Below are 18,540 nucleotides of genomic sequence, written 5' to 3'. Positions count from 1 at the left end.
GTGCGCTCTTTATTTTCCTCCCTGAGCCTTTTCCACGCTATCTCGTTCGCACAGCTTTTAAACGACTCCATCTCACCAAGAGCAGACAACTATCCCATCCAAGGTCTCACCCTCCATCCTTTATCTTCCCTCAATCTCTCTCTTCCTCTCCTTACCCGTCTTCTTTCCTACCCTACAACTTGAAGACTCAGAGATATGACCTAGTTAAGAGATGCCTGGAGCTTTGGCTGAGAGTGCGCATTATGTTTGTGTGTGTGAGTGTGTGTGGGTTATATCACTGACTCTGTGTGCATGTGTCTGAGGTCCGGAAGCAAGTCTAGTATCACTGCCTGCCTGCCTCTCCCCTAATTAGACTTGTTAACCGCCTCTTGGCTAATGATGTCTAATTTGCTTGCAGATTTCCTGTCTCTTATGTCTCTTCTCAATCTGGTTGTCTCCTTCTCTGTCACACGCTCTTTCTCTCTCCCTCTCTGCCTCTTCTTGTTCGGCAGACTCCCTTGTCAGTCTCTTGCTCTCTCCCGCTTCCTTCTTCCTGTCAGCTAAAAACTCCACCTGCTCTCACCAGTCACCTTGACTTTGTTATGTTTTTTTTCTTCTCCTTTTTACGTCCTTTACTCCCCTCTGTGGGGAGCGTTCTCCAGTTTCTACTCCCTATGTGGCCTTCTGTCTTTCATTGTTGTATTTCCTTTATATTGGCATAGTAGTCCATGCTGTTCTTTTATGCTTTTACGAAGGCGAACAAATGCTTTTATTTTAAATAGGAGGTAGTAGCATTAGTACTTCAACTTGGACCACAGAGAGGGAAAGTGGGGAGGTAATAAATGAAAATCAGTTTTGTGTTTTCAGCATCGTTTGAACACAATCCGTGCAATTTTTATTAACTCAATCATGAACTTGCTTAACAGTTTTGGCATCAAAGTGGTTTATACACAGCAAGCGATACTTTGGAGTGTCGTAATCGTATCTTTATCATTTTCCCCTGTCAGGTCTCCTCAAATTATGAACAATTTTCACTGAACAAACACACACACACATACACACCCATGCACACATACACACCCACACAGACACTTTTCAGGATGCGTTAAAAATATATACCTGGCTCAGACACTATGCAAATGATGAATGAGAGGAAAGCAATGTGTCCTCTGAGTCATGTATTATAAATGTTTCTTATGATGTGTCCCCTGGACTGACACTTGAATAGCGCTGGCTGTTTATTAGAAAAGGAAGCTAGTTAAAATTATCCTCTTCTTTTTTTTTGGAAATGAATGATGATGGCTTGTCGCCTTGTGAACACAAGCCGGCTTCCTTTATATAACAGCAAGCAAACAAGCAAGAGAGGCGCTCCATGAATCTATAAGTTCTGGTCAAGGGGAACTATCAAAGTAAGTTGATTAGAGACATCCTGTTCATCGTGTGTCACTAGGAGGGCGGACCAACCTGCTGTTTCTTCTATCAGAATCTTAATTGCTGTATAATTACCTAACGACTTGTATCATCATGCGGGGTGTGCCCACAGACAAAACTGGGATGGAATTTATTCGCTGGCTGCCGAGGGAAGCTGCAGCCAATGGTGCTTCATAATCATGATTTATTAGCACTCCCTGAGTCGTGTCGGTCCTATTTGCTGTAGAGCAGCACAACAGATTGGAAATGTTAATATTTGTGGTGGAACTCTCTGCCGAGCTCTTGTGCTGCAGGGCCGATGAAGTCAGACACATGTTGTTAGAATGCAAAAAAAAAAAAAAAAAGAACATATGTGTACACTATAGGTTTCCACAGTTTCACAAACCTTTACTTTACTACACCACACCACAGGACCGGACGCATTTCTTTATAGCATGTTGGCTGTGGTAATTGCATATACACCATCCATAAAACTGGGCAGAGGCCCTAATTTATGATCTCAAGGGGGATATGGAGGCATAATTATAATGTATAGATAAAATGGGAACACTCAATTTTCTATGCACCCCATATTGCAGGAGAGCGCTCATTAATCAAAGAAACAATTGAAACACACGATGCTCTCAACACTGTGCTGGTTAGTGAGTGTTAGGGAGCTTTATCTGAGTTCCCCTGTTAGCGCCTCTTTCTAATAGGCCTGTGTTCTCTTACAGGGTGCGTTACATTTATACTTACGTCTTAAGAAAACACTACCATCACTGGGAGGTGGTCGGTATATATAAAAGCTGCAACATCCATCTCATGTACAGCATTGTGCAAAAGACTTGGGTTTTCAAGTTATACATTGATTTGCATGTCATTGAGTGAAATAAGTGTTTGATCCTCCAGCAAAACTTGACTTAGTACAAGAAGACAAGAACCCTTCTCAGCCTCTTTACAGAAACTCTTTAAATCCTTTAGGTTTCTTGGCTGCTGCTTGGAAACTTGAAGCTTCAACTTCCTCCACAGATTTTCTATCAGACTTAGGTCTGGAGACTGGCTAGGTCGTTCCATGACATTAATGTGCTTCTTCTTTAGCCACTCCTTTGTTGCCTTGGTGGTAAGTTTTGGGTTACTGTCATGCCGGAAAACCTACTCAAACCCATCTTCTGTGTTCTGACTGAGGGAAGGGGGTTCTGGTCCAAGATTTTGCAACACAAGGCCCCCTTTCATTGGCCCTCAGTGCAGTGAAGTCATCCTGAACCCTTAGAACAAAGCATAATGTTTCCATCTTGACTGTGTGGATGGTGTCTTTGGGTCATACTCAGCCAGTTTCTTCCCCCAAACATGGTGGGTCGGTTTGATGCCAAAGAGCTTGATTTGGTTTCATCTGACCACAGCGCCTTCTCCCAAACCTTCTCTGACTCATTTAGATGTTCACTGGCAAACTTTTTAAGACAGGTCTGTACATGTGCTTCTTTAGGCAGGGGAACCTTGTTGGCGCTGCAAGATTTCAATTCAATCTAGTGCAGTGTGTTACCAATGATCTTGCTGACTGTGTTCCCAACTGCCTTCAGATCATGAACAAGTTCCACCTTTCTAGTTTTGGGTTGCAATTTCATATTCAATAGACCTTTCTTATGATCATCCTTACCCCAAGAGATAAGCTCTTGCATGTAGATACACAGACAGATGGCAACTGATGGTCATTTTACATTTCTTCCATTTCTGAATAATCAAACAATAGCTGTCAACTTCTCGCCAAGCCTCTTGCTGATTGTCTTGTAGCCCATGCCAGTGTTGTGCAGGTCTACAATCTTGTGCCTGACATCATTTGGCTGCTCTTTGGTCTTGCCCATGGTGGTGGAGAGGTCGGAATTGAAGAAATTGTTTATGCAGACAGGTGTACTTTGTACACATAACAAGTTGAGATCAGCAGGATCGGTAATTGATTGATTGTTTCCTTGTAATCTGTGTGCCTCTTGGACACACAGCCAGTCTGTGGGAGCCAGAATTCTGGCTGGGATGTAGAGGACCAAATACTTAATTCATTCAGTGACATGCAAATCGATTTATTACATTTTACTAATCTGTTGTTTTCTGGATTTTTTTGAAAGTGAGTGCAAACCAACAAATTCAGTAACCAGTATAAATACTTGTGGGGGGATTTCTGAGGACATTGCTTCAATTTTCTTTTCTTTTTTATATCTTTTGTTTGTGTTCAGGTCGGTAAAATTCCTTTTTTCTGTGTAATTTTATGGATGTAGCTAGTTCGTTGCACTGAGTTTTCCTTGTCTGAACTGATTTCATCAGGGAAAGGTCGAAACCTTTTCAAATCTGCAATCACTGACAGTGTGACTAGAAGCTAAGACAGGCAGAGAGAGTGTGCACATTGTTTATCTTTCTGTTTATTTTTGTGTAGAATAAATGTGCTGGTCGTGAGGAGATAAGTAAAGCGTGCCAAATAGGATCAGCAGTAGAAATTACATGGAAAGATGCTTTGTAACGGACTACATCTGTCTTATTTTGCACTTTTTCACTTCCTTTTCCCCTCACTGTCGCTCCTCATATCCCATCATGCTGATACAGGCCAGGCATTTCAGGGCTTAGCCTGCAACAAATGCAACCCACCAGAGAGATTAAGGGGCTGAATAAACCACCACTAGAGCCAGCTTCCCTCTGTATCAGTTCTTCTGCCTCAACTTTCTCTGAAAGATTTCTCCAACTAATGACCTTAGAGAGGCTGACGATGGCATTTAAGGAGGCATTTGGGAAATGCGCGCCCTGACTTCCTCTATCTCCTTCTAAAGTGCCCCTTTGTTGGTAAACACTGACTCACAGCATTCTCCAGTTTAACTTGGCATCCTAATGAGCATGCAGTAAGCAGCACACTTGGTCATTTCTTCATCTGTGCCTTAATTGATGCAAGGAGACAGGTACTCTGGGTGATGGCCTTTATTAGCCTGATTTCAATGTACGTACTTCACTGCTCAAAAGCCCAGACCAGGAGAAAAAAAATCGCTTCAGTTCCCTGACCTCCTCCACCAGACTGCAGTGGGCGTGACATTTAGTTATGCAAAACCAGTGCACATTATTCAAAAATTTGGCCCTGCACAAATGTCAAAGTGAGAAACAAGCATATGCTGTTATGAAACAGAACAAGGAAAAGAAAGACCTTTTTATTCAGCGGCTTTGGAGGAGATGCACATGCTGTATTCAGGTGCGTGTGATAGACTGAATGAAGCTGGCCGTCTTCATCGCCTGAATATTAAAGCCAAGTGCTGAAAACACGTGATTTGTCTGCATTTATAAACTGGCCCAATGATCCCAGTTTGTGGATGCACAGCGTGGACTTACAAACACAGCTAACGATCGCTCAGATCAAACTGAGCTTCCCCTTCAAATCCCTATAAACTAAATACTTAATCCCATCACTTCACATTAATAAAAATGCACAAATACCTACCTCGTGTGTGATTTCCCATTTATAATATTCTATTTGTGCAAAGAAAGAGAGAATAATTAAATGACTGAATAAAACAGACCCAGTGTTGTTTTTAATCATGCCTGACTTTTAAAATAACAATATTAAATTGCAGTTTTGTGCCACATGAACCCATTATTGCGTTGTTTATGTTAATTATTTTATAATGAAAATGATGTGGCAATATGCTTTTGGCTGGAAACAATTGGAAAAGCCCTGAGAAGGATCATACTGAGGATTGAACATTAAAACCGCTCCTTACATTAGGTACTAATTGGATTCAGAATGGTTGACCACTTACAGATGGGCAAAGATTTAAAGAATAAAAACAAGAGGGGGAAAAAATCTACCACCATGATGGTGCTTTGGACTTTGCACTAATTGCCAATGTCAGTTCTAATAAATGAATTAACTATTTAAGCTTAATCACAGATTGTATTCAAAAGATGAAGCAGCTTCCGAGTGAAGCCAATTTGGAAATGTGCATATTTTGTAAAAGCCAGCAAGAGCCAACTCCTCTGGTTGCAAATCAGATTGTATAGTCTTATGTGAGAAAATAGCCTTTCAATTATAATTTTCTATGGCCTCTTCCAAGACTTTATTGGTGTGTATATGTCCTGATATGATAGGTGAACCTTCACTATATGGACAAAAGTATTGGGCCATACCTTGTATCTTCAAATTCTGGTGTTTTCAGTCACGTTGTCACAGGTCCATAAAATCAAGATTGTTGCCATTCAGTCTGCCTTTACAAACATTTGTGAGAGAATGGGTAATTCACTGATGCTGCTGTAATAGGATGCCACTGCAACAAGTCATAAAGGTCTATTCTCCTACATGTTCCACAATCAACTTCATTGGTACAGAACATGTGAAGTTACAGGGCAGCGTCGTCTAGTCCTCAGTCACCAACGCTCTACTGATTCACTGACTGCTGAGTTCCAAACCATTTTTGGTATTAACATGAGCACAAGGAACGTCATTGAGTGGGCTTCTAAGGCTAAGTAGCTCCTGTAGGTGTAATCAGTAGGTTGCCCAGTACTTTTGTCTATGTAGTGTATCTTTTCAAGAAGATCAGAGTGTTGTACAAAAGGAGGATTAGAAAAAAAAAGAATAGATAAGAAATAAGTGAAATATATCTTAGTAGGTGCTAAACATACACATTCATGGACAAAAAAGATACAGACAGACTCAAATGCTAGTAAGTAAAAATAAGTTTAATGGTGCATTCCTGAAGAAGTTGGTAGTCCCAGTCAGAACTTTTTGTGGAATGCCCCCTTAACTTCAATTTTCCTCTCGGAAAGTCTTACCATAACACCCTGAGGTGGTAAATCCAATCCAGTTAGCAATCCAAGATGGCGGCACTGAACATAAACCGTAGTAAAACTGTAAACATTTCATTTGTACTGCCACTGTTATGTATTATTGACTCACTAAATGAGCCATATGTAGAGCACTAACCAGACTCTGTCTATTAATGTGTTTTTTAAGTGCAAAGTCTCATGCAGTCTTGTGCTGTTTTGCTAGTGATGCTATGAACCAAAACAAGTTTTTTCTCGCCTTTTCTGGAATGCGCTCCAAGGTATCTGGAATGCGGTATGGGCATAATTTTAAAAGACTCAAAAGAAAGGAGAAAATTTGACTTTGAAGGGAATGCTGTTACACAGTTTGGGGGTAAACACAGAGAGGACACGGTCTCCTCTGGGTTTAAATCTAGAGTGGGGGAAAGCCAGAAGCATCTGACCGGAGGGACCTGGAAACTGAATAGGGTTGTAGGGGTCAGCGATGTAAGAAGGAGTCAAGCCATGAGAGGCTTTGTAAACAAGCAGGAAGCTCTTGCAATTGATTCCACACCTCACTGGCAACCAGTGGAGAGAAGCTACCAGAGGTGCAATATGATCTCTTTTTTCGTGTGTCTATGAGGACCCCAGCAGCAGCATTATGGACAGGCTGTAGACGGGACTGAGAGGACTGACTGAGACCAGAGTAAAGTGAAATGCACTAGTCTAAGCAAATGAATCTCAATTTTGCAATGTCTCAGAAAAAAAATCTGTTTTATTGTCAACAGCTAAAGGAAATTCTGTTAAGAATTGGATGCCCTCAAAGCGTATGATGATTTTATCCATCCTGGGATTGAGGACACGATATAGTTGAATATCATCAGCAAAGCAGTGAAAGGAGATATCGTGTTTACTGATGATTTGACCCAAAGCAAGCACTTTCTGATTGCCAAGTGTGAGCGTGCACTGCTCGGTCGGCAGGTCCACTTTCAAAAGCACCAAGATGGTGGAGGTCAAAGTGCTCATCTCAAAGCACGTGTGATATCCTGGTTGCTACATCAATCATTTATATGCAGTCTGGGTTTATAATGTTTAGTAGTTCCCCCTTTTCACTTGAGCTTGTTTGTCATTAGTTTGATGGCTATTTGCTCACAGACTAAACAGCTTTAACCTGATGATAAAACTTTATATACGCAACTGCCAACGTTGTTACAGTTCATCCTGAGGTTAACATCTATACAGTGTGAGTGCTGCGATTCAAATTTAATGCATGGGAATCCATCTAACATGTGCAAAGACGAAAAAAAAAATGGATAAACTTCCAAACCTATAAACATAAATGTTTAGTTGTTGAGGTACTTTAGTCTAGGGGACGGCTGAAGTACTCAAACATCCTGAGTTTGTCTCTTCATGCCATATAACACGGCTCACCGTGGATCTTACAGTTAAGTCTCAGATAACAGTCTCACCTTTTAATTACATGAAAAAAGAATAAGCAGTTTAAGATTATTATTGATTGGCTTTTTTAAGCAGTTTTATGGAATTAGCATTTAATAAGACATCATAAATCTCTTGTTCAGCTCCTCCCTAACATCTAGGTAACCCAGAGCCAGAGTGAGGCAACATGAGCTACAGCCACTGCTGTTAGAGTTTCCATCCCCGGGATACCCAGGGGGCCTTGGCTGTAACAATTTGGCTGACAGCGTCTATGCACAAAACAGCAATTGATGCATTTATTTTCCACAGTCACAGCACGACAGAACGTATTTCCCCAGTCATCCGTACTGCACACATTATGTATGGCGCTGGACACAATATACTGCCCCTCCCTCTCTCCTCTGCAGCAGTCCACTTATTCAGAGCCCATGACAAGCCACATCTGCAGCAGCAGTCACTAGCATATCTGTGTTAAATTAGAGAACAACATCGCCATAACAGTCGCGCAGCAGATTTAACCCGGCTTCCACCCTTGAGGCCTTAAAGTGGCAGGCCAAAAAGTTCTCTCTCTGTCTCTGCTTTTCTTTCCTCCTTCCCTTCATTAAAGCAGTGTGTTCACATGCATTAGTAAATAAATTTCCTTGGCCAGAAGCATTTTAATGTTCCAGTGGGCTAAGGAGACAAGCCTCCTGGAAAATGTGGAGCTCTTGAAAAACTCATGTTTGTGAAATCACATCCGTGCGGCAGTATTGTTTAATGTGCATGGGAGGGGGGGCAGAAAATGTAGGAATCTGTTATAGTCCACGATTATTTTCATGCGTGTTTGTGCTGAGTCGTGAAGTGACGAGTAGCCTAAACACTTAAGTGGCACAGCTGAGTTGCTTGTTTTCCTTGTGTGTCTGGCTTCACACGTCATCAAGGGCCCCACACGTCGCCCTTCATTCTCAGAAAGACCTCCCAAGATGGTGCAGATGACACGCGGTGATCTTAAGAAACTCAATTTAGTCAGAAAATAAATCTTGAGACTTTAGAGGCAAATGTAATAACAGAGGAGAGTTGGGCTACGATCTCTTTCAAAACAAAACAGACACACACACACACAAAAAAAATATTTAAGAACCATCTCTCCTTGGAATATGTTTCCTCCTTTTCTGTCTCCATCTGGTGCTAAAGTTATTACAAGCTACCACGAGCGGCGATAACCGCTATCTTTGGAAGAACGACTCCGTTTGAGAGAGGAGCAGTGAATGATGCTCAGATGTGAACGAGAGAAATGAGTGAAGCCGCCTGTCTTTCATTTGTTCCACAGTGGCCGCCTGCGCCCCTGCAGCTATCTCTCAGTGATGCATTCCACTGTATTTCTATTGGCCACAAGTGGCTCCATTAATGAAGCGCATTAGTCCTGGGTGTGAATGCGCTCCTGCAGAGAGAATGAGTGCAGGGATGGGGCGCAGGTAGAATAAGCACTGGTAGAAAAGAGCTTTTTTGGAGTGTGATGTATATATATGATGGAGGACTCGTCTTTAAGAAAAAAAAAAACAAGGAGAAATATTGCTCTGCCATCACAAAAGAGACAAGGAGAGCAGAGCACTGAAGTGCAGGGCTCCTTAGCTGAAAGGGGAGGAGCGCGAGAAGGTGAAAGCAGAATAGGAGGATTGTGTGGATTTGTCAAAGGATTCAAAACGCACTGCTCCAGACGTTAGCATCACAGAAATCCCAGTTCATTAACAGGCCGAGTGAGCGGTCATTGATTCATTGATAAAATGATTCTCAAGGGATGCGGTTGGCATGACGATGAGGAGCGTCACGTGATCCTGCCATTCAGCGTCACTTTGCGATCCGTGCCGTTAGCTTTTCTGAGGAGCCGATAAAATGATAATAGCGTCGAGGAGGCCCTCGGTGGCTCCGCTGCCTCATATCACGCTCAGTCATCTTCACACTCAGTAAAGTCAGCACATTTCTGCTGCCATTAAATTTACTATGGCTCATTGGGGATTGACACTGCACAACATCAGTGTCATTGGAATGCCTTGTGAAATTCAAGAAAGACTCACTTCTTCATGCTGGAAACAATCATTATTGCTAAATGCTCTGTTTAAATGACTGGCATTACATGCTTGAAAGTTACTATCATTCACCTCACATCGTCGAAGAACTAATAATTTTTTTTTTTCCCAGAAGTCTACACTTCATGAGGCAAAAGCATAATTGTTACCGCTAATGACTTTGCAGCTTTTATTCCATCTCATATACTCGCAGGTTCACGATGGGGGGGGGGGGGACACTGGTTGCGGTGACCCCCCCGCCATAACTAGAGGCAAGAATTTATTTACTCCAATATTCAGTAGTGTGAGCTGATTTAAAAATGCACAGCAGAGAGCTTTTCACTGAATTACACCGTAGGCTATGAGGGGAGTGATGGGAAATTTTAATGAGGACTCAGTAAAAAAAAAAGAAAAAAAAGAAAATCACATGCCTGCAGATTATTTGTGATTCATGTTACTGGTGTTCTGTAGAAGATATAAATAATATATATAATTAATTATTATATATATAATATTTGATTAATACTAAAACACAAAAAAAATCTTGCAGTGCACCAAAAAAAAAAATATGCGCAGTCACACAAAGAAACTCAAATGCAGATACTATTTTTATACCTTATAATTAATGTCTTCCAAGAATGTTAGCACTTATTATTTTGTGGTACACTAATGTGCCACTTTAAATCATGTGAGAATTTTTTTTGTCTTAATGGCTTCAGAAGTTGTTGCTCAAACCGCTACGTAGGTCTCTTCGATTCAGCGTGTGACTTCAGAGCCACGGCAGGTCACCGAAAGCTGCTTTACATTCACTCCATATACCCATACATTATATCAGTGCCTCCACTGCTGTGGGTATTTTCTACGATTATCATGTCATATCATTCAGCACTACCCGTAGCTTAATGGATTTTGAAATGTGACATGAGGGCAAAAAGCAGCTCGGTAAATCGAGCAGAATTCATCGGGGATTCTATGCACGCGCATGTATATCAACACATTTTGCACGTGAGTAAATCCTTTAGAGTGGCTTAAAGGTGCAAGTTGTTCTTCAAAAGAGGTTTCAAAACAACAGTTTGTTTTTTCTGTTTTTTTTAGGACATCATAGAATTGGTAATCTCTCCCACTTGGAGGGGGAATTGCTTTACTTCTTGAAGGTCTTTCGGACCACATTTGGCTTATATTTTTCCCAAAGCAATTATAGACTGGGTGAATTTAGTTGTCTTGCGCTCTCCACGGTGGGCTGTGGAGAGCACTATGTTTTTTTTTTTCTTTTTTTTCCCTTTTATTAACAGAGCTGGAGTATCTATGGGGAGTAGGTGCAGTGATGGTCAGAGACACAGCGTCCTCTGCTGGTGATGAGGAAAACGTTGTTTTCTGTCCCCTGTTTGTGAGATAAACAACACTGTCTAAGCAGGTGTGCATGTGCATTACCAATGTGTCTTTTTTGTGTGTTTTTCAGGTGTATGTGAATGCTCAGACTTCACCACCGGGACGACCTGTGAGCGCTGCCTGGATGGTTACTATGGCAACTCTTTGATTGGCACACCTGGTGATTGTCAGCCTTGCCCTTGCCCAGGCCAGACCAGCTGTGTCCAAATTGCAGAGACAGGACAGGTGGTCTGTACCAACTGCCCTGCAGGACAGACAGGTGACGTGAACAATTTAAACAAATTCGTATGGATGGGAAGCACACTGAGTAACGAGCTTTATGTCAAGATCAAAGCAGTCAGAGCGTCTCCACACGACAGCGTGATACTGAAAAGATGGTGGCTGTAGCGCACTCCACCTTAATTTGAGCTGAGGTCGGGTGACGGTGACCTCCAGCAGTGTTCTTTCTCATCTATTCATCTATTTCCTGCCCGTCTCTCTCTCACCTCATTCTCTGTGTAGGAATGCGCTGTCAGAGGTGTGAAGATGGCTACTATGGTGACCCCCTAGGGCTCTCAGGGGCAGCTCAGCCATGTGCGAGATGCAACTGCAATGGTAATGTGGACTTCAACGCGGTGGGAATATGTGATCACGTCACTGGGCGCTGTCTGAAGTGCCTGGGACACACGGAGGGAGATCACTGTGAACGCTGCCAGCAGGGTTTTTACGGCAACGCCCTGGACCAGACAGTGGGCCAGAAGTGCAAGTGTGAGTAACCGAGAGTGTGCCAGTAATTTATTATGACGCTACGATGTCAGTGCAAGATGAGCAATGAAAGATGGGTCTCCTGAAAGAGTTCCCCTGCACTTATAGATGTGTTTGGCTTGCTTCCCTTGGAAACATCCACTGCATTCAACCTTTTTTCCGGCAGTGTTGCATTTAAACTGTATCAGCATACAATTCATACTGTCATATTGTTGTGTTTACAACCAGAAAGCTAATGGACATATTCTACTAAAGGCTACTTGACCTTCAGGTTGGACTTTTAAAAAGAGGAAAAAATAGTCCATTCAAATTGCCTTCAATTCAAGAGTTCTATTTTGACAGGTATAGCTGTCTTGAGTCATGAAAGGCAAAAGCTGAAAATGGTTTGAACAAATGGCTGTGGGTCAGAAAGATAACACAAAAAAGAAGAGACTCGCTGGGCTGGGAGAATGGAAAGCGGGGGGAAAAAACTAACTGAAGTTACAAAAGCAGAAACAGTAATAGCTGTGACGTGTTTGTCCTTTGATTTTCTTATCCTTTTCTTATGCTTCATTCTACCACAGTTGAGCCTCTACAGAACAGAACAACACCACAGAGGGATATAGGACTTCTATTATTCTATTCTTTGTCTTTTCTTATTGTTTTCATAATGAATTGATAAACTGGGAAATGTAATATTTGGTTTGGCTGGTGACTGAAATCAAGCTGTATAACATAAACAAATCACTCATAACTGCAGATGTGAAAGCAAGATGTTGTGTTAGCTATTTGCTGATATATTACTATAATCATTTATAAAGGATGAGAAATGAAAATTAAAAAAAAAACACTTCAACCCTGTTATGTTATGATTGTTGCACAGGTTGGCCACCAGTGGCACTCTGCAGCTTCCCTGTTAGCAACATGTGTTTGGAACACGACGAACAAGTAACCCACATCTCCTATTGAGACAATAAAGATTCCAAAACACACGTTTTTGATCGATGTAAAGGTATCAAACTCTGCACTAAAATTGGTCTACACAAAGATGCATATCCCTAGATGTTTCTCCTGGATCATTGTGGCTTGTTCTTAAAATCAAAACTTTATTTATCTTTGTTCGTCATACTAGCCTATTTAAATAGATGACAAATACAAGAAATCCAGTGTGCCAGTTGAAGATATACAAAGTAGGCGTATCTTGTACCGCAAGCTGTTTGCAAGCTGCAAACAGATTTTTTTGTTTCAAGTTTTGTGTTTATTTCCTTTAGCATGCAGCTGCAGCTCTGCTGGAACATCTGGGCATGTAAATGAATGCCATCCTCAGACAGGAAATTGTCATTGCCTCAGTCATGTGACCGGACGGGATTGCAGTTATTGCGAAGTTGGCTTCTTCAACCTCCAACCAGGCATTGGATGTGAAATGTAAACAGATCCCCTGTGCGCTTCAGAGTTGATTTGTATGAAAAGCAGTAATAACTATTCTTAGAAGCAGACTCTATCATTAATGTGTCATTTTCCTGCCTTCCTCAGATGCAAATGTAATCCAATTGGCTCATCGTCACTGGCATGCCATCCAATCACAGGGCAGTGTGTGTGTCGCACAGGAGTGGAGGGGAGACTGTGTGATACTTGCCGTTTGGGCTTCTTTGGATTCTCATCACGAGGTTGCAGAGGTACAGTACTTTACTCGAGGCATCACAACTGCACTATGTGCCATCCTCTAATCCTCTAATACTTCCTCTAATACAGATCACACATGAAGGCATTTCTAACTCTATAAATGTTTATCTCTGTTGCTTCCCCGGCTCTGCCATCCCCTTGTGGTCCCATCTTGCCTCACCAAGCCTGTAACTGTGACCCGATGGGCTCCGTTTCTATGCAGTGTCGCAGTAACGGCACCTGCCACTGCCGCCAGGGCTTTGTGGGTTACAAGTGTGACAAATGTGAGTTAAACTATTTCCACAACAGAGCCACACACCAGTGCGAGGAATGCCCAGTTTGTTATGGCCTTGTCAAGAAACAGGTGGGTCTATGTTTCGTTAAATTGTTTATGTTCGTTAATATTTGCGTTTGGAAGAAAAACAAAAAATCAGGATTTTTTAAATTTTTACTGCTTCGAATGACAAATTAGGGCACAGCATATAAAAATAAGCATTTGTAGTCAAATGGCAAACATGATAGCAAAAAAGCTACACAAGTTGACTGTGTTGGGAATGTGTATTCCTTAAATCTGCTTTGCGTGGCTGGCCGTCACTGACGGCTGTAACTGGACACAAGCACTTGGTATTTGTAAGAGTGCCATCTGTTGGTCAGAAAGCATCATTGCAGGTAAAGATCGCCATACAAGACATTCAAGTTAGAATAAGGAAGAAATTATATGGGATGTCACGGTTAAAACGGGACCCAAGTTTACATACACTTCAACTGCCAAGATAATGTCTCTGAAAGTATGTGATGTTAGCATGACAGCTAGGATGGCCTAATACAGTGTTTCCCAGATAATCTTCCTGATCAATTCTCACGGCAGACCTATGTGCCGCGGCGCAGTGGTTGGGAAACACTGGCCTAATATATGAATAAGCATTTTTCACAGGATTGTGTGCAGCTAGGTGCTGCTAATGAAATGCATTTGACAGACATCATCAGCAGGTGTGAACACCTCTATAAAAGGAGGAGTTTTGAGAGTTTACTGGAGCATTCAGAGCGTCCCAGCAAATTCAACCCAAGGTCAAGTTGTGCAGTGCTGAGAAATTGCAAAAATGCCTGGGAGCTACATCTCAGGTGTCAGTTAGTATGTTAAATGTTAAAGTTCAAAATAGTACAATTTGTCTTAAGAGAGCTGTGCATATACCTGCAAACGACAAGCCAAAATTCCTCCACAAGGATGTGAGAGGCTGATAAAATCATACAGAACAAAAATCACGTCAATTTATTACTGCTAAAGGTGGATCTGGAGTGTACGAAGGACAGCACAGAGTCCTTTTCTCACGATAGTGTTTTTGTCCATCAATATTCATTCCTCTGTGAGCTCTATGTGGTCTCTACAAAAGAAAATGTCTTGCTATTTAATGCTCGATAGTTGGTTTAACTGTGTAATTTGATCTTTGGCAGGTTATTAGATAGATTTTTTACTTTTTTATTAAAAGTATCTGGCAATAATGACCCAATGAAAAACAATAATGTTGAGTTTTAATATAGTGCAAGGTTAATAAAGAAGTACAAATTAAAACCAGCTGCAGTTGGTCCTCGCTGTCCTGCTTTTCCTACTTAGGAAGCAGTAGACATCATGAATTGAATATGAATTCTTTTTTGTTTAGGAATGGACCTTTTTATCTGTGTTGACTCTGCAACTATTTAATCAATAATTTCTTCTACAAAATGTGAGATAATTCTGATCAGATTGAATGTACTTATGTGCATTTCTATAGCACTCTCTAGTTTTACTTATGACTCAAACCACTTAAAGACTGCGAGTCACATTTTAACCTTATATACATGCAGCGCTTTACTCTATAAACTTAAAACACTTTATCTCCTTCACGTTCAATTAACCTAACATGTCTTCAGACTTTAGGTGGAAGCAGGGCAAAAGCTACGCAGGCAAAAAGAGATCATGCAAACGCCACACACAAGCTTACTCTGAAGCAATATTGTAAACCACTGTAACTGCTGTGCCGACTGGAGCCTACAATTCAGTCTTAAAACACTCTAATAAAAGTGAAGTGTAGCATTTTACAAAATATCGCTTCAGTTTAGGTGTCAGTGTTTCAGACTATAGCTTTCTTGACCTTGCATTGGGTCTTTATTTTCTGCACCTTCCCACATTCTCACTATGTTCCTTGCAGGTCCGTGCACTAGTCCATATTATTGTTTTCCACACCTACGCAAGGTGTTTTTGGCACACTTTTAATGCGTGAGGGGCAATTTGATCCTGAAATAACACAGTCCCCATAGTACATCCTGCCTTTGTAGACCCTCATGGCAGCCATATGGCTCCTTTGTATTTGTAGATTGCAAGTAAACAGTGGCTGTGCAGTGAAACAGAAAAATGATCTCCCGCGCTGCTCCTCTCTGTCCCTTTAGATTTGTAGCAGCCCACGTCTGTATGCTAAGGTGCCGTGTCTCTGGATTTGCCTTCTGAGGACAATCCAATAGCGCAGATGTGTTCTTTCTGTTCTCTGTGCATTTTCTTGTTCCGGCTAAAGTGGCTGCATGTTCTCACCGGGCCGACTTGTACCTGTGTGAATGCATGCTGTGATTTCCACAGTGTTAGCGATTCAGTGAACATCCCAACCCTTGTCTGCTGCGAACACCTGCAATTACTCTCACTGTCCTGAGTCTCCCCCAGCTCTCGCTTTCTGCTGCTCGCGCTCTCTGTCTTTCCGCTCCTACTTTTCCTGTGGTTCAAACATAGACAGGGGGGGAAAAAAGACTAACGAGCACAGAGAGAGAGAGGTTGAGAAAAGACAGAGACGTGCGAGGGACGATCAAGAACGGTGTGAAAAAGCCCGTGGATGACAGCAGAATTTAGAGGAGAATTTTATTTTATTTTTTATATATTTTTAAAATGGACGGGACTTGATTAAATGCAAGAATGAATAACTCAGAAAAAGCACTCACTGTTTTATCTGAGTGGTGTTAAGCTGACGAGGCCTTATTAATACACTGATGATTGCTCTCTAAAGTGATCGGCAAGAAATTCCTGCTAACACAGAACACACGTGATGTGCACACACGTGCACAACGTACGGCTACCAGCTTAACAAAAGGTGTCATCACAGCCAGATCGCAGGCTCTATTTATATAGCTCTGGACTATTTTTTTTTAACTGCCGGGGTCAGCAAACTGTTGCCAATCACGGCACTTTTATTCCATTTTCAGACCCGGACTTCCATTCTCTAAGAAGTCTAATCTAGTTATCTGCAGAAATGCAGATATGCGGGGAATAGTGAGTGGATGCGGACATGAAAACAGTGTTCTGTGCTTATCCTGTTTTTGGTATTCATTTATTCATTGCTTTTGGTGAAATACTACATTTTGATGTTTTGGTGCACCAAGAATCTGAGTCCTATCTCAATCCTTGCATCTGAATAAATAAATACAGATGGAGGTAGATAGATATTCTGTTGTGGTGTTTTGTTTTTTTCAAGTGTTTTGTTTGGTTTTTCTTGCTTTTTTGTGTTTTTTGTGTTTTTTTTTTTTTTTTAAACCCGTATTCTCATTCACACCTTCGGTGAAAAATCTCGATGCTATTACAGGCGGAAAAGCTCAGGACTCGGCTGCAGGATTTGGAAAAGCTCCTGGCTCACTTTGATTGCAGAGGTAGATTCGGGAAGCGGCACCACCTGCTGAAGTATCACATGGCCAGGCTTTATGAGCATGAGCACCAAAGGGAGGATACTCTGCCCAATGCTCTGGAGGATTTTCTGGCCTTCCAAGGTATCAGCAGCCAGGAGCCGAGATAATTCCGCTGTCACTCCTTTTAATGTTTCCTCCGTGGTCGTGACATCTTGCGAGGCACTTGGCAGCCTTTGCCTTGTGAAACATGATGCTCGCTTAATGTGCCATTGTAACCGCTGTGTCACGCTTTGGCTATGAGATGATAACATGCCATATCAGTACATACAAGACCAGCCGCAGAAACTTGATGTGAAACCGCTCCCGGCGTTTCGAAAATCTGCTGCTGTTGCTCTGTGTCTGTCTCCTCCAGTGTGACTGGGCTACATATACAACGCAACAAAGCGATTAAATCAGGAAGCAAGGCGACAATGCAAACCTCTCCCAATTACTTTAACACAATGTTGATATATCCTCATTATCTTTGGAGGGGAAAAGGCTTACAGGCTCAGCTGCACAAGCCAAATGGAGACAAATCATAACAATATAGAACAGGGCGCCGTGTGACCAACTTAATCCCTGTTTATATGACAGCCAGGGCATCGCTAATCCCTGCTTATTATGATTATAGTTGCAATCATGATAACAGTTGCCCAACAATCGCCCTCCCATCACCCACGCTATATATACACACACACACACGTTGTTACCAGTCGTGCTCTTTAAGGCACTGGATGGCCCAGTAATGATTTAATGAGTATGTGGAATCAACGGACTCGCTGTGTGGGCACACACAAGCTCCTTCCTTCTCATTTTATCAGACACGGAGTCAAAGCTACAAGTAAAGCATGTCCCAAAATGAAGCAACAAAGCGGACAGATTGTACTAATTGTTCTGTAAAATGCCTTTGCAGCCAGTTAAATTAGAAACACGACAGCAAACAAAGTGAAATTGCAAAAAAAAATACGAGCATCTGGATAAATTTCCATATGGTTCTGCTTATTCTGACTACCGATATGTAGAATGGATGAGAGTCCTCACATGAATTAACACAGTAAATGAGGGAGCCGAGAATGAGAGATGTGTCAAAATACGGCTTTCCAGCTACAAAGAGTTGGAAGAATGGTATTCTTGGTGAAGAAATCCATGAAAGACTTAACGTGGTTTTATTTGCTTTGTTCTTACAGAGGCACGGGAGGCCTTAATAAAACAATTTTCCTTGCTGGAAGCTTCTACAGGCACACTTTTAGCCCAGCTGCATGGCATTACATCTTCTTTGAACTGCAGCATCAGCATGACAGAGGAAGAGGGGAAGGAGAGGAGGAAGGATGAAAGCAGCGGGGCTGTGTGTCAGACCTTCACAGACACTCTACACATGATCAGAGTGTCTCAGAAACAACTGAAGCAGGCAACACAAGACCTGGACAATATGGTAGGTGACCTAAATGTACAC

General features: G+C 41.9%; 1 protein-coding gene across 1 annotated transcript in view; it reads left to right on the top strand.

Annotated features, from left to right (window-relative positions):
- The window catches only part of lamc3 (laminin, gamma 3), a 151,087-nt gene that overhangs the window by 115,172 nt on the left and 17,375 nt on the right, over positions 1–18,540 (top strand). Inside the window, exons 13-19 of the mRNA XM_004549823.3 lie at positions 11,095–11,283; positions 11,526–11,771; positions 13,019–13,172; positions 13,281–13,423; positions 13,595–13,773; positions 17,009–17,189; positions 18,275–18,519. Of these exons, the coding sequence (XP_004549880.3) occupies positions 11,095–11,283; positions 11,526–11,771; positions 13,019–13,172; positions 13,281–13,423; positions 13,595–13,773; positions 17,009–17,189; positions 18,275–18,519 (1,337 nt within the window). The remainder of the gene's footprint in view (positions 1–11,094; positions 11,284–11,525; positions 11,772–13,018; positions 13,173–13,280; positions 13,424–13,594; positions 13,774–17,008; positions 17,190–18,274; positions 18,520–18,540) is intronic.

The sequence above is a fragment of the Maylandia zebra genome, linkage group LG7, assembly GCF_041146795.1.
Source record: "Maylandia zebra isolate NMK-2024a linkage group LG7, Mzebra_GT3a, whole genome shotgun sequence".
Classification (NCBI taxonomy): domain Eukaryota; kingdom Metazoa; phylum Chordata; class Actinopteri; order Cichliformes; family Cichlidae; genus Maylandia; species Maylandia zebra.
This window is presented reverse-complemented; position numbering and strand designations above follow the sequence as displayed.